A 16,835-nucleotide genomic window follows, 5' to 3' on the forward strand; every position below is an offset into this window, starting at 1 on the left:
AGAAAAAGGAATTTATTTCCTGGAAAGAATTACTATGTATAAAAATTCCTTATTAAGATTTGTTGGAACATATTTCTGCTTCCATAGATACTCAGACTTTCAGTCATAAAAAATAAAAATTATAAAAAGTAAAATAAAATTTTAAAAACAGCCACTGGCAATATACAAAACTTCTTTGGAATATAATTATTATACTGAAACACTAAATATTACCTTAAACTCTGACAACCATTCCTCCACAGCCCCTTTCTCTGAAGTGAACATCTTTCCACATCTGTTCTAGACCTTCGACCTGAAAGTTAACATAGAAAAGTGTTAAAATTTTGAACATATGTTAAGTCAGATTACTATGAATAGAACTAGTCCTATAAAATTTAGTTACTTCTTATTTGTGAAATTAAAGCAGTTTCAAACATAAATTACTAGGCTCATTTCAAAACAGTGTGCATAAACAAGCATTCAAACACAAGAATTTTAATAAAAGTATAAACATCATAATGAAATTGGTCTGCAGTTTTCATTCAGCTTTTAGGAATGCCAGCTGCAAAACATACTTAACACTTTCCCTTGTTTCAATGAAATAATTCCAAAATATCATGCATCTTAAGAAAATTGCAGAAGATATTTTAAAATTGTAAAAATATAAAAAGACATGCTGCAAAATTGACTTTATAGAAAGCATTTAAATAATTCCATTTGCTTATATTTTGATTCTTTATAATCTATTTAGACAAGCCACTTGGTTCCCTGAAAGCTTAATAATCATAAAATAAGAATAAAAGTGATAATATTCAAGATAATGATCATATTCAACAATAGATATTCAGAAGAGTGGGATTTAGCTAGGTAAAAATGAGGAGAAAAGGAAGCTAAAGAAATGCAAAACAAACTTATCTCAAGCAAAACTTCTGTGAATGTACAAAGTAGTTTTCTTCACCCATCTGTATGAGAGTAGACCTAAAAACTGTTTCTTGAAGGAAAACCTTAGCTCTATCTGAATTTCCTAACCTCCTAACTCAAGCACAAATCCTGCATTAGGCTTCTTAATTTTCATCAGCCTTATAATGTAGTAGAAAGAGAGGCATAATTGCCAGAAACAGAATCCTGATTCTATTACTTATTTGTAGTACAACCTTGGGCAACTTATTTACCTTACTTTTTTCATTTGTGAAATACAGATAGCCACAGCACCTACTTTCAAGGGGTTATTGTTAGGATTTAGGATTAAATTAAAAAGTGCAAATAAAAGCACTTATTTAAGTACCTGGCAATAAAGTTTTAATACTATGCAATATTATTTTTTTAAGATTTTATTTATTTATTTGACAGACAGAGATCACAAGTAGGCAGAGAAACAGGCAGAGAGAGACGGAGAAGCAGGCTCCCTGCTGAGCAGAGAGTTGGTTGCAGGGCTTGATCCCAGGACTCTGGGATCATTACCTGAGCCAAAGGCAGAGGCTTTAACCCACTGAGCCACCTAGGCACCCAATACTATGCAATATTATTATTGAGGAATATCAACTCACATAGCCTCTGCTCAGCTGTCTATCAAAGCATACAGACATGCCTTAATGAACAACGTAGGTTCTTGCCTAAGAATATAAAAAGTTTTATTGTCTAATTGCCATTAAAAACATGGTTAAAAATATAGAGAAAAAAATAAAACCACAGTTAAGAAAAATATGTGTATACATATATATACACAATGTGTATACATACACATTCATTCATTCATTAGGAATTGAGAGATATGCATGTTATTTTTTTAGAACAAAAATAGCCCATTTATTTTTTAATCCAAATTTTATCCTTGGGTCAAGTCAAACTATCAAAAAACACATGTGTGTACCATACTACTGATTTTATAGAACTATCCACTCGAATAAACTGGGCTTTGGAATTGTGTCCCAAATGTTACCAAAAATCCTGCTAGATCACATTACCACCTTTAAAATCCAAAAGAAGAGAAAATCCACATCTTCAGTTTTCACTACCAGGAAAAACTCTCCTTTAGAGTAACTGGTTTGCTTTTACATATGGATACTGTGACTCTCATAACAGATTCTCTTTACTTTGATTCTAATAAAGTGGGAGTCGCAGTTTCTGCCCTAATTCTATACACAAAAAAAGCAGGCCTGAGTTAATCCTTTTTCTTGTTTCATATTATACTCTTACTCTTATTTTCTTTCTGCCTGGATCTACTTTTTTTAAAATTTTATTTATTTGAGAGAGCGCATGAGTTGTGGGGGCAGAGTTGGTTAGTAGAAGCAGAGGGAGAGGGACAAACAGACTCCCAGGCCAAGCAGAGCCTGATGCAGGGCTTGATCCCAGTATCCCGAGAGCATGACCTGAGCCGGTCAGGCACTTAACCAACTAAGCCATCCACCAGATAGATCCTGCCCCTGGATCTACTTACTTTTCTCTTGTTATATTATATTTATTTGTGAAGCAAAATGAAGCAAAGTAAATATAAATGCAAATAAGGGTTTTTAAAAATTTATCCAATGTTTATCTAGTAGGGCAGAAAATTATCACAAATAAAACCATGCTACATCAAATTACAGAAAATTGGGGGAGGTAAAATTTTTACAAAAATTCAAAATAACTCCCTAGTTAAAATTGAGACTAATTTTTAGAAGGTTAAAAGGAATCAAGAGTGGGGTGCCTGGGTGGCTCAGTGGGTTAAAGCCTCTGCCTTCAGCTCAGGTCATGATTCCAGGTCCTGGGATGGAGCCCTGCATTGGACTCTCTGCTCAGTGGGGAGCCTGCTTCCCTTCCTCTCTCTGCCTGCCTCTCTGCCTACTTGTGATCTTTGTCTGTCAAATAAATAAACATCGTAGTAGTTAAGCCAGTTTGGTATTATCATAAGGGCCGAAAAAAAAAATGAAACAAAGTAGCCAGAAATATATATATCTGATTTATGACAAAAGTGACACCAATTCAGAAGGGAAAGAACAGTCTTTAAATTAAATGAGGCTAAGTCAATGGACAGCGACATAGGGTAAAAAGTGGGGAGAGAACCATGACCTACTAGTTCATACTATGTGCAAAAACCAGTTCCATGGATCCACAGATTTAAGTGAAAGAGGTAAAACATAAACCATTTGGAAGAAAACGTAAGAGAATACCTTCATAACCTTGGAGTGGGCAAAGGTTTCTTAAACAAGAGGCACAAAGGTACTAATCATAAGACAGGAAGAACTTTTATTCATCAAAAGTTACCACTAAGAGAATGAAAAAGCAAAGCCACAGGGTCAGAAAAGATACTGCATTTCATATGTCTGACAAGAGCTTCATATCCAAAATATATACAGAATTCAAATTACTAAGAAAAAGGCAAACAATCCCAATAGGAAAAACAAGGTGTTCGAATTTGTTAGTCAATTAAAATCCACAATAAAATCTCTCTCTCTCTCTCTCTCTCTCACACACACACACACACACACACACACACACACACACATACACACACACTCTTGCAAGTGAGGCTAGAGTGAAAGGCAAAGGTACAGAGCAAACAGAATATTCATATAAGTTGATGTGGATATAAACTGGTACAATATCTTAGAAATGCTTTGGCAAATATCTTCTAAACTTGAACACATTTATGTTCCACTGACCCACCAATTCCACCCATAAAAAATAATATCATATAGAAATGTGAACATATGTTTTCTGAAAGATGTGCTTAAGAATTTCCATAGCAGCAGGTTTTGTAAATAGTTAAAAGTAGAAGCAAACCAAATATTCATCAAGAGTAGAATAGATAAATTATGGTATACCATATGTGGAGTTCTATACAACAATGATAATAATATGATATATAATTATATATAATTGTGTATATATATAATTATATCAAAATATAATTATATTAATATCACAATATTGGGGAAAAGGAGACAGAAAAATATTTTTTCCTGTAAATACATTTGTATACACTTCAATAACAAGCAAAACTAATCAATTGTGTTAAAAGCTAGGATAACAGTTGCCCTTGAGGGAGTTACTTTTTGGGTTCTACTAATGTTATGCTTCTTGATGTAGGGGCTGGTTACACAGGTATGTTCATTTGGTGGAAATTCACCAAACTCCACACTGATTTGTGCATTTTTCTGTGTGTATATTATACAATAGTAACAGCCCCAGGCCTCTTTTCTTCCACTTGACAGAAATCACATGGGAACCCTCAGTTGCATAGATAGCTGAGTTAATCTGAATACTCACTTGTTCAGCATGCATTCAAGCTCAAGTAAAAATGTCCCTGCCCATACCTCTTTACCTTCTTCCACAGAGCTCAAAAGAGAGGCTTAAAACTACCTCCCTACTCTTGAAACTTTCACAGCCTTACTACCACTATCTGCTTCAGGTCTACCAAGACCAGTCATCATTCCCTTCACCCCCGATCCCTGTTTATGTTGGACACCACTACAGCTCCCAGGTTACACTCAGCCCTCACACACTAATCTACATAACTCTTGCACATCTGTTTTACCCTCCTCTCCTATCCCATTCAAATTCTGGAAGGTTTTTTCACTGTGCCTTCTGAAACTGACAATCTGTTAGCAGTAAAATCCCCTGTGTCCTCAACAATTCTCTAAATGTCTTTCTTCCTTCTTTCTTTCTTCTTATTCTAATATGAAACCCAGTTCTTCTCTGAAGACAGTTTTCCCTGTGATCTTCTCAGAGTGACTGCTTTTCCTCAGGTAGCCCCGGAAGAAACCACTAAGCCTGAAGATAAAGTAACTGTCCTCCTTCTTTCTCCTTATTATCATTTTCAAATCATTCTTCCTCTCTCTTTTCAAACCATCCACCCAACGTTGCTTTGAACTCATGTAGCTGCATCTGTCAGTCAAATCCCCCATCACCTCCCCTTCATTTCTAAATGACTTTAACTCTGGCTCACTGTCCATCTTTCAAACTACTCCTATTTAAATTCTTGGTGATTGGGGTGCCTGGGTGGCACAGTTGGTTAAGCATCCAACTCCTGTTTTGGTTGGGGTTATGATCTCAGGGTCATGAGATCCAGCCCCAAGTCGGGGTCTGCACTCAGTGAGGAGTCTGCTTGAGTTTCTCTCTCCCCCTCTGCCCCTCCTACTTGTGCTCTCTTCCTTTCTCTCTGATAGATAGATAGATAGATAGATAGAAATTGAATTCTTGTTGGTTATTTTCTCATACCCTGAACTCTTAATTCCTAAAAATCTCTTCCAACCACATTGTCTTCTTCCCTGCCTCAGCTATTCAACCCTATGATCATGACCTAGACCAGCTATTCTCAAACACTTGGTCAGGGCCATTTTACACTTTAAGATGTTAAACCAACCTGAAAGAATATCCAATGGCCAAAGCGGGAATAACTTGAGCAACATAACAAATAACATAGAACTGAATTATTACCCACAGTATAAAATAAACATACATGAGTCCACAATGAAATAAATAAATAACAAAAGTTAGAGAGCAAGAGACAAGTCCTCCTCTCAGAAGAATTCCAAAAGATATATCCAGGAAGAGTTTAGTCCCTGTCTTCCTACGGACAATGGATTGGACATAGTGATTTGTTTCCAAAGAATAGAGTATCAAAAGGGAAAATAGTAACTTTATAGTGGAGAAATCTGGCAAACGCTGACTTGATCAAGATTCACCTCACCTGAGATGTCATGTGAATATTAGGTACCCCTGATATGATGAGAAGGGCACTTTACCCCTGTGGTATTCTTTCAAAAAACCTATAAACCAAGTATAATAATGAGAGAACATTAGAGAAATATTTGAGGGATGTTCTACAAAAATATCTGATACGTATTCCTCAAAAGTAACAAGGTCCTAAAAAACACACAAACAAAAACAGAAAAAGACTGTGAGACTCTTGTAGACCAGAGAGACTAAGGTGACATGAAAACAACTGAATACAATATGGTAACCTGGATTAGATCCTAGAAGTAAAAAGACAGTAATGAAAAAACTAGTGAGATCCTAATAAAGTCTGGAATTTAGTTAAGAGCAATGTAATTAGTAATGACAAATGCACATTCTTTGAATGACATTAAGAGAAACTGAACCGGGGTATGAGATATATGAGACTACTCTGTACTATGTTTGCAACTTTTCTATAAATCTAAAGTTGTTCATAAAGTTATTTTTTAAAAATTATTGAGGCTCTGAAATAGCTTTTTATTTATGTAGGTTAATATCTATTGGTATTTACTACATTCAAAAATAAAACAGAAATTTTTAAAACACAGAACTTATAAGCATATATCCCATTAGTCATCACTTACCTTGTAGCCTTTGGAAAGCACTACTGTATACCCATTAATAGGAGTGAGAAGACAAATAAAAGTCCTAATATTATGAAAATAGTTTTAAGCTTATAGAATACACGAAAGGATTTTAGAGACCCCCAAAAGTCCCCAAATGATACTTTGAGAAACCATTGTCTTCCCCCCGCTGACCCCTGACCTTTCTTATCTTTTCAATACATCCTTTTATGCACTCAGACCCCAAAAATTTTTGACCATACCAGGATATAATGTCACTTCCCAATATTCTCCTTTCTCTCTTTGCCCATTTCAAATTCTTTGGTTAATTCTAATCACCATTTTGAATATACTCCTTCAACTACTTTGCCCTTAATTGTTTTATTCCCTTGGCAAAAATACAACCCTGGTGAAATGCAACTCTCCACGTGGCCCACGTCAGCAACCATGCAGCTGAACAAGGTGGAAAAAACAACTAAAACAACACTTAAAAAGTTATGACCAAGAACCTTAAGTATACCCTTAATGTTGCCTGGCAATCATGCAGTTCCCTACAGTCTGTTCACTTTCCCAGTCTCCTACTTAATTGTTTAATACATTCTTCCGGGTACTCAAAACTCTAAAACCTTCTTCCCATTGTTACTCGCAGATGATAATCTTAATTCCTACCTCACTGATCAGAACAGAACTTCCACGAATTCTCAAATGTCTACCTACCTAAAAGCATCTGTATCTTTACACTCCATCTTCCCTTCTGTTAACTAAATGAATTGTCCGTGATCCTATCTGAGGCCAAGCCTTTGAAGAATGCACTACAACCATCCTCTCTTGCCTACCTAACAAAATCACTTTAACAAGCCTCTCCTCCCTAAATTTCTCCCTCTCTACCTCATTTCCTCTTCAGCTATTTTCACATCTCTGTTCCTCTTTTACATTAAAACTCCTCAAAAGAGTTTTATACTCATTTCTAATTCCTAACTGCCCTTACAATTTTTTTTTAGTTTTTAAAAATCAACTTTGAGGTATAATTTATATATAATAAAATATACACATTACAACATTCAGTTCTATGTATCCATCCATTCCAGTCAATCCTCCAAACCCCTATCCCAAGGAACTACTGATTTGATTTCTATCATTATAGATTACTCAGCATGCACAAGAACTTCAAACAAATGGAATCATACACGATGTACATGTGATTCTGGCTTCATCTTCTCAGCTTGTTTTTGAGATTTATTCATGCTGTTGAGTGTATCTATAGCTTGTTCTTTCTCATTGCTGACTTGCATGACTATACCACAAAATTTTACCTATTTACTTCCTGCTGGACATACGGATTACTTTCGGTTTGGGGCTATTATGAATCAAGCTACTATAAACATGCATGTGGCAGACTGTATTCTCTGAAGATAACCACAACATAAGCTCCTTAAAAGATAACTTGGACACACTTTTCATCAAGAAGTGGAATCAATGTAACCTTCCCTTGAGTGTAAGTAAGCTCGGTACTACGGCTAGGTCATACAAGGTGATACAGTTTGCACCTGATTCTCTGGGGACCATCATTCTCGAAATCTATCCACTGTATTATGAAAATGCCCAAGGACTAACTTACATGGAGAATCCACATGTAGCTATTCTCTGCTGACAATCTTACTGGATCCCAGCTAACAGTCAGCATCAACCGGCAGACAAACTTAAGAGTGAGCAAGTCTTCAGGTAATTCCAGCCCCCAGCCATCCCTAGCCTTTGAGCCCTCTCAGCTAAAGCCACAGACATTGAGGAAAAGAGAAAAGCCATCTTCATCTGTCTTTCCTCAAATTCTTAATTATAGAATCTGTGAGTGTGACAAAATGGCTTTATTTATGTCAAATTTGTGACAGTTATGCAACAATAGCAACTGGAAAAATTTATATACAAATCTTGTGGACACATTTTTATTTATGGTGAAACACCTATGAGTAGAATTCCTAGGTCATATAGTAACATATGTTTTAACTTTATATACATATACACAACACCACCAACAGCCAACTGTACCAAACTATAAAATGGCTACCATTTTATACTTCCAGCAATAAACTATAAGATTTTCAATACCTCTAATCTTCCTCAATATTTGGTCTTAAAATTTTAACTATTCTAGTGTTTCATGGTTTTAGTTTACAGTTCTATGATGACTAATGTTGCAAATCTTTTCATGTACCTATTGGCCAATAATTTATCTTCTTTTGTGAAGTGTTTTTACAGGTTGCTGACTTTTTGTTAATTGGACTATACGTCTTATTGAGTTTTAAGTGTTCTTAATATAAAATGAATTCTATTTTGCGAGTATTTTCTCCTGGCTTGTGACTTGCCTTTTTATTTTCTTAATGGTGTTTTTTAAAATAGCAGAAGGTTTTAATTATGATGAAGTCCAATTTGTCATTTTTTTTTCTTTCATGGTTAGTATTTTCTGGGTCTTATCTAAAACATCATTACCTACTCAAAGAATTCAATTTCTTTAACAGATGTAGAGCTATTTAAAATTTTCTATTTCTTTTTGTGGCAGTTTTGGTGAGCTGGGGACAAGTACTTCCTATGTGTTGCTAGAATACCGTGCAGGAGAAAAAAGTGTGTTCTATGCTACCACCAGGAGGGAGAACTATGAAAGTTTACGCCTGGTTGCCTTCTGATTTTAGCTGATGCATCTTTTTCCCTTTACTGATCCAGCTTTACATACTTTCACTGTAATAGAATATAGCAGGTATAACTGCCTCTGAGTCCTGTGAGTACCAGTGAATCATCTAATACATGGGTGCTATGGAATATCTGAAATAGGCTCCTACCAACATTTCTCTTTATTTTTGGTTTTCAGCAGGTTAGCTATGACAAGCCTCTGTGTGTTTTTCTTTCCTTTTTAGAAAGATTTTATTTATTTATTTGTAAGAGAGAGCACAAGTAGGGGAGGGGCAGAAGGAGAAGCAGACTCTCTGCTGAGCAGGGAGCCCAGCTGGGGACTTGATCCCAGAGGACTCTGGGATCAAGACCTGAGTTGAAGGCAGATGCTTAACCAACTGAGCCACCCAGCTGCACCTTTATGTGTGTTTTTCTTTAAATTCATCCTGCTTGGCGCTAGCTGAGTTCCTTAGATCAGTAAAGCAATGTTTTTGATCAAATTTGAGAAAATCCCATTCATTATATCTTTAAATATACTTCCTATCATTGTCACTCTCCTCTTCTGGGACTCCAATTACACATATGTAAGACTCTTTGATATTTTTTCACTGATCCCAGAGGTTTTGTTAATTTTCCTTCAATCTTTTTTTCCTGTGTTTCCTAAATTGGATGATTTCTACTTATGTGCACTCTTCATTCTGCTATCTCCAATCTATTAAGTTCATACAAGAAATTTTTCTTTTTTCCTTTTTCTTTTCTTTTCTTTTCTTTCTTTCTTTTTTTTTTTTTTTAATGAAAGGCAGAATGCCACATGCAGCACCTCATTTGGGTGTGTCTGGAGTCTTGGAAACTTGACTACTCTACATTCTCCTACAAATGGACCTTGAGAGATTATTTGGAAGTTCTAGCAGGGGAGCATAGCTACTTGTATACCCTTGACAGAAGAATGGTCCTCCACTACTGGGGAAGGTCATCCTCTTCGACAGAGCACACAGCTTTGTGAGGGATGCACTTAGAGCAGTAAGGGAAGAAAAGGACACTGCCTAGCCAGTCAGATCAGCCAAATCAAGCCTAGTCACAACCAGATCACCCTCACATTCATACAAGGAATTTCTCATTGGAAATCAGACCTAGGATTTCCATTTTGTTTTCTTTTTCACTTTCCTCTTTTTCTGATATTCCCTATCTATTAATTCATTAAGGTCTTATCTTCCTTTAAATCTTTAAGCATTTTTTTCAGCATACTTATAATAGCAGCTTTAAAAACTTTCTCTGCTAAGTCCAATTTATGAACCATCTTGGAGTTGATATCTATTGGCTGTTCTTTTTTCTTGAGTTTCATTTTCTTCCTCCTTTGCATGACTATGAACTTTGATTACAAACTGGACATTATGGATGATAAATTATAGAGCTGTTGTAATCCTCTAAAGAGTGTTACAATCCTCTAAAGAGTACTGATTTTTGTTCGAATAATCAATTCAATTACTGGCTGATCACTTTGAATTAGTGTAAGCAGACAGACTTGGGGGTCAGTAAAAGTTTCCCTAAGTAACTGACACTTCAGCTGAGATTTAACTAAGTCATGATGAGATGGTGTTGTATGGTGTATAATAAAGTGTGCCAGGCAAATTGAATGTTACAGGAAAAGGCTCTGGAGAATGAATCATTGGGTTTTTTTTCAAGGAAAACAAAGAAATCCATATGGCTAGAGAGCAGAGAATGAGGGAACACCCAAATGTCCCAGATAAAGGCTACTTATTTATCCTGGAATGAGAGGCATGTAGACCAAGTGACAACTAATTAACAATCACCTACAGGTAATATGGACAAGAAATAAATTGTTGCTGGAGAGACTTAATGGGCAGTCTGTTTTTGTAACATAGTATACTAAGCAGAGATGTACTATTTTTGTTTTGTTTTTGTTTTAAAGATTTTGTTTGAGAGAGAGAGAACAAGCACAGGCAGGAGTTGCCACAGAGGGAGAGAGGAAAAGCAGGCTCCCCGCCAAACAGGGAACCCAATGCAGGGCTTGATCCCAGGACCCTGGGATCATGACCTAACCCAAAGGCAGATTCTTAACTGACTAAGCCACCCAGCTGCCCCTGTACTGTGTTTTAAGAGCAGAAGCTAAATCTGGTTTTGCCCACATTCTATTCTCAGCACCTAGTCCAGTACCTGTCAGGTAGGAGATATTCCAGAAAGATCTCTTCAGTTAATGAATAGTCCCTATTTACATACACTGCAAGCTCTTTTTAAAAATAAATCTATCATATTTTATAGCTAATGTCAATATAATAAAGCTGACACATATCAGTTAAGCAAGTTCAACAAGTTTTCAAAATCGCTCAGATTTCTTGACTCCAACTTGAACCAAGAATTTGAAAGCTAATTCCAAAATGAATAACTATGGACTTTTACTTTATTCTCTACAAAGAAGTGGCAAGTGTTAAGGGAGAAGATAAGCTAAAAAAAAAAAATGTGGATAACCACTAATGAAAAGTAATTAAGCTGGGTTCTTTTTTAAAGATTTATTTATTTATTTGGGGGGATGGGGAAGAGAGAGAACATCAGGGATGGAGAAGGGGCAAAGGGAGAGGGAGTCTTAAGCAGACTGTGCAGAACCCCACATGGGGCTCGATCTCATGACCTTGAGCTCACAACCTAAACCAAAACCAAGAGTCCCCCATTCAACTGACTGTTCCACCCAGGTGCCCTATGCTGGGTTCTAATTAAATCCAATTGTATCTGCCTGACTAGCTAGTCATATCTATTTACCTTCCTTTCAATATAGAAGATAGTCATAAAATATCCTTCAAATTCCACTCTACCATATCATACCTACCTCTTCAAGATCCACAAAAGGGTATATCCAGGTGATACCCAAACTAAAACAAAGAAGACTGACATTAATCTCATCAAAATGAGATGTGAATATGATAAGAACTAGGAACACAAGAAAGGACACACTAAAATTTAGAGATCTTCAAATTAGGGTAATAATCTCTAGCTCTTTCTTTTTTTAAATATTTTATTTCTATTTATTTATCAGACAGAGAGGGAGCACAAGCAGGAGAAGTAGCAGGCAGAGGGAGGAGTTGCCCTGCTGAGTAAGGAGACTAGATCCTGATATGGGACTAGATCCAGGACCTTGGGATCATGACCGAAGCTGAAGGCAAATACTTAACTGACTGAGCCACCCAATAGTCCCAATAATCTCTACCTCCTTCTATCAATTCCTCTGTTGCTGTCATATTCTAAACCAAATTATTCAGAAGAGAAGAAAGTACTTTCTATAGCTAATATCTGCACACAACCACAAAGACTATTTTTCTATGAATTTATCATAGCCTGTTCCCTTAGAAGGTCAGAGAATTAGGATAATTTTTTAAACTTCTTATTTCAAAACACCCATAGATTTATAGGAAGTTGCAAACTATAGTACAGAAATAATGTCACCAAAAATGGAGGAGTGGAGAATTTCAGAGCTCTATCTCTCCACAAAAACTAATAAGCTGCCAAAAACTGTCATAAACTGTTGTAGAATTCTCTTAAGATTGGTGAAGAAAGAAGCTTCTGCATTGTGGTAAGCAAGCACTGGGACATTTTAAATCACTCATCTTCAATCCCAAACTTCTCCAACCAGCAGTGGCCATGAAGACAGAGAAGCCTGAATTCTTGGTGCAGGTTGCTAGTGACACAGAAAGCAATAGGGACCTTATTCTCAAAGAACTGTAACTGCTTCAATCTGTCTGGTGGCTCCTTAAAAGACTGGTACAAAGGGTTGCCTTTTGTTTTGCCCAATATATAGTGATATGCCCTGGGCTAGGAAGCTTCCTAAGTGGCATATGCTGGAAGCATTTGAAGGCAAAAGCATTGGACCAGAGCAGCCTGGAACTAGGGATAACGGTCAGGAAAAGCAACAGCCAGACTAAAAAGCCTGGGAAGGAGGAGCGCCCAATAGTGCATGTTCTCTCCCTTTCTCTTGCTCTCTCTCAAATAAATAAGTAAAACCTTAAGAAAAAAAAAAAAAAGACTGGGAAGAAAGCTGTTGAGAAAGGAGATATGTGGGTGGATAGGGCTTTTAAATGCTCCTCCTTCACTGGTAAATTCTCCAAACATTTAAAGTATTAACACCAATCCATCTCAAGCTCTTCCAAAAATAGAAGAAATACTTCCTAACTCTATGAAGCCAGCATTACCTTGATACCAAAGCCAGACAAAGACATCATAAGAACACTCTAGACCAATATCCTTTATGAATATAGATGCAAAAATCTTCAAGAAAATATTAACAAACCAAATCCAGCAGCATTTTAAGATGATATATCATAACCAAGTATGATTTATTACAGGAATGCAAGAGAGGTTCAACATTACAAAAATCAAGCAATATGACACATTACATTAATATAATGAAGAAAAGAAAACACAAGATCACCTCGGTTAGTGCAAAAAAAAAAAAATCATTTGACAAAATCCAACACCCTTTCATGAAGAAAAGAGTATTTGACAAAGTAGGAATGGAGAGAATTTTCTCAGCCTGGTAAGGGCATCTACAAAAAAAAAAAAAAACCCTCAACTAGCATACTCAATGTTGAAAGGCTAAAAAATCCTCCACTAAGATCAGGAGGAACAAGACAAAAATGTCATTTACATTCACTACTCCCAGAACATCTAGTCAAGAAAAAGAAATTAAGGGGCGCCTGGGTGGCTCAGTGGGTTAAGCCTCTGCCTTCGGCTCAGGTCATGATCTCAGGGTCCTGGGATCGAGCCCCACATCGGGCTCTCTGCTCCGCGGGGAGCCTGCGTCGTCTTCTCTCTCTGCCTCTCTGCCTACTTGTGATCTCTGTCAAATAAATAAATAAAATATTAAAAAAAAAAAGAAAAAGAAATTAAAGGCATCCAAATTAGAAAAGAAGAAGTAAAAAATATTTCTATTCATTGATGATATGATCCTATGTAGGGAAATCCACTACGGAATCCACACAAAAAAGCTAATATTAGAGCTAATACATGCATTCAGCAAGGCTTTGGAATAAAAGATCAAGACTAAAAAAAATCAATTCTATTTCTACACAATAACAATAAACAATCTGAAAATGAAATTAAAAGAATTCCATTTTCAATACCATCAAAAAGAATAATTTGGGATTAATTTAACAAAAGAGGGGCACCTGAGTGGTTCAGTAGGTTTAGCATCTGCCTTCAGCTTAGGTCATGATCCCAGGGTCCTGGGATTTGAGTCCCGCATCAGGCTCCCTGCTCAGTGAGGAGTCTGCTTCTCCCTCTCCCTCTGCCTGCTGCTCCCCCTGCTTGTGCTCTCTCTGTCTAATAAATAAATAAAATCTTAAAAAATAATTGTTAACAAAAGAAACTCAAGACTTGTACACTGAAAACTATAAAACATTACTATAAGAAATTAAAAAGGACATAAATAAATGGAAATAATTAATGTTTGTGAATTGGAAGACTTAATATTATTATGATGGCAATACTTACCCAAGCAATTTAGATGTAATCCCTCTCAAAATCCCAAATGCCTTTTCACAGAAATTGACAAAGCTGATCCTACAATTAATATGGAATTTCAATGGACTCCAAATAGTCAAAACAATCTTGAAAAAGTAAAACGAAATTGGAGAATTAACATTCCAATTTCAAAATGTACTATAAAGCTACAGCAACTAAAACCACTGTAGTACTGGCATACGGGTAGACATATAGATCAGTGGAACTGAACTGAGAGTTCAGTTGATTTTCAACAAGGGTACCAAGACCATGCAACGGGGAAGGAATAGTCTCTTCAACAAAGGTACTGGAACAACTGGCTATCCACATGAAAAAGAATGAAACTGCACCCTTACATCACCTCAAACAAAAAAATTAACTCAAAATAAATTGAAGACCTAAATATAAAAGCTAAAACTCTTGGAAGAAAACATTGGGGTTAATTTTCATTACCTTGTTTTTGGCCATAATTTCTTACATATTACACTAAAAATAAGAGCAACCAAAGAAAAGAATAGACTTCATCAAAATTTAAAATTTTTGCACATCAAAGGACATTATCAAAAAGTGAAAAGACAATCCCAAGAATGGGAGAAAAAATTTGCAAATCATGTATCAGATAAAGATCTAGTGTCCAGAATGTATAAAGAACTCTTACAACTCAGCAACAATAACAACAAAGGCAGACAGCCAAACTTAAAAATGGAAAAAGAGGGACGCCTGGGTGGCTCAGTTGGTTAAGCAGCTGCCTTCGGCTCAGGTCATGATCCCAGCGTCCTGGGATCGAGTCCCACATCGGGCTCCTTGCTTGGCAGCGAGCCTGCTTCTCCCTCTGCCTCTGCCTGCCACTCTGTCTGCCTGTGCTCACTCTCACTTTTCTCTCTATGACAAATAAATAAATAAAATCTTAAAAAAAAAAATGGAAAAAGAATTGAATAGATGCTTCTCTAAACAGAATATACAAATAGCCAACAAGCCTAAGAAAAGACGCTCACCACCTTTAGTCTATGGTGAAATGCAAATCAAAACCACAATGAGATACCACTTCCTATCCATGAGGACGACCATAATAATTTTTTGAGATATAACTGACATATAACATTATATGACTTTCAGGTATACAACATAATGACTCAATATTTGTATATATTGTGAAATGATCACTGTAGTAAGTCTAATTAACATCCATCACCATTAGTAGTTACCAAAAAAATTGTTTTTATTATGAGAACTTTTAAGATCTACTCTCTTAGCAACTTTCAAATATACAGTAACAAGTTTTCTTTCAAAAAGTAAAATAACAAGGGGTGGCAAGCATGTAGAGAAATTATAACCCTTGTACACTGTCAGAGGGAAAGTAAAAAGATTTAGCCACTATGGAAAACAGTTTAGCAATTCTCAAAAATTTGAACATAGAATTACCATATGACCTAGCAATTCCACTCCCAGGAATATTCCCCAAAGAACAGAAAGTAGATGTTCAGGGGTGCCTGGGGGCTCAGTCAGTTGATTGGCCAACTCTTGGTTTCAGCTCATGATCTTCGGGTCCTGGGACCGAGCTGTCAGACTGAACACTGAGCAGGGAATCTGCTTGGGATTTCTCTCCCTCTTCCTCTGCCCCTCCGCCACCTAGCTGTCTCTAAATGAATAAATAAATCTTTTTTTGGAAGATTTTATTTATTTATTTATTTATTTGAGATAGAGAGTGTGAAAGAGAGAGAGCACGAGCCGGGGGACAGAGAAAGAGGGGGAAGCAGGCTTCCCGCCAAGCAGGGAGCCCAGTGAGGGGCTCCATTCCAGGACCTTGGGATCATGACCTGAGCCAAAGTCAAACACTTAACCACTGAGCCACTCAGGTGACCCTGGATAAATAAATCCTAAAAAAAGAAAGAAAGAAAGAAAGAAAGAAAGAAAGAAAGAAAGAAAGAAAGATGTTCAAACAAAAACTTGCACACGAATGTTCACAGCAGCACCATTCACAATAAACAAAAGGTGTTAACCCACATATCCATCAACTGATAAATTGATAAACAAAATGTGGAATATCTGTACAATGGGATATTATTCAGTCATAAAAAGAAATGAAAGATTGACACATGAGCAACATGATTATACCTCGAAAAATATACTAAATAGTAGAATTCAAACCCAAAATCACATATTATATGATTCCATTCATATGAAAAATTCAGAATAGATAAATCCATAAAGATAGAAAGCAAATTAGTGGTTGTCAGAGCCTATGACAAAGGGGATGTGGGTGCAGAGAGTCTTAATGGGTATGGGTTTCCATTTGGGAGGATAAAAATGTTTTTATATTAGATAGAGCTAATGGTTGCACAAGACTAAATATACTAAGTGTCTCTGAATTGTACAATATGAAACAGTTAATTTTAAGTGAAATTT

The 16,835-nt window shown here is 36.3% G+C and overlaps 1 protein-coding gene across 5 annotated transcripts in view; it reads right to left on the minus strand.

Moving 5' to 3' along the window:
- HYCC1 (hyccin PI4KA lipid kinase complex subunit 1) overlaps window positions 1-16,835 on the minus strand; it is a 97,158-nt gene that overhangs the window by 47,523 nt on the left and 32,800 nt on the right. For 4 of the 5 annotated variants that reach the window (XM_047694190.1, XM_047694192.1, XM_047694193.1 and 1 more), the window contains exon 2: window positions 214-292. In XM_047694190.1, the coding sequence (XP_047550146.1) occupies window positions 214-264 (51 nt within the window). In that variant the 5' untranslated portion in view covers window positions 265-292. Of the gene's footprint in view, window positions 1-213; window positions 293-14,420; window positions 14,537-16,835 lie in introns of all 5 variants that reach the window. The other variant, XM_047694191.1, reaches the window with a different exon arrangement.

The sequence above is a fragment of the Lutra lutra genome, chromosome 11 (genome assembly GCF_902655055.1).
Source record: "Lutra lutra chromosome 11, mLutLut1.2, whole genome shotgun sequence".
NCBI lineage: Eukaryota > Metazoa > Chordata > Mammalia > Carnivora > Mustelidae > Lutra > Lutra lutra.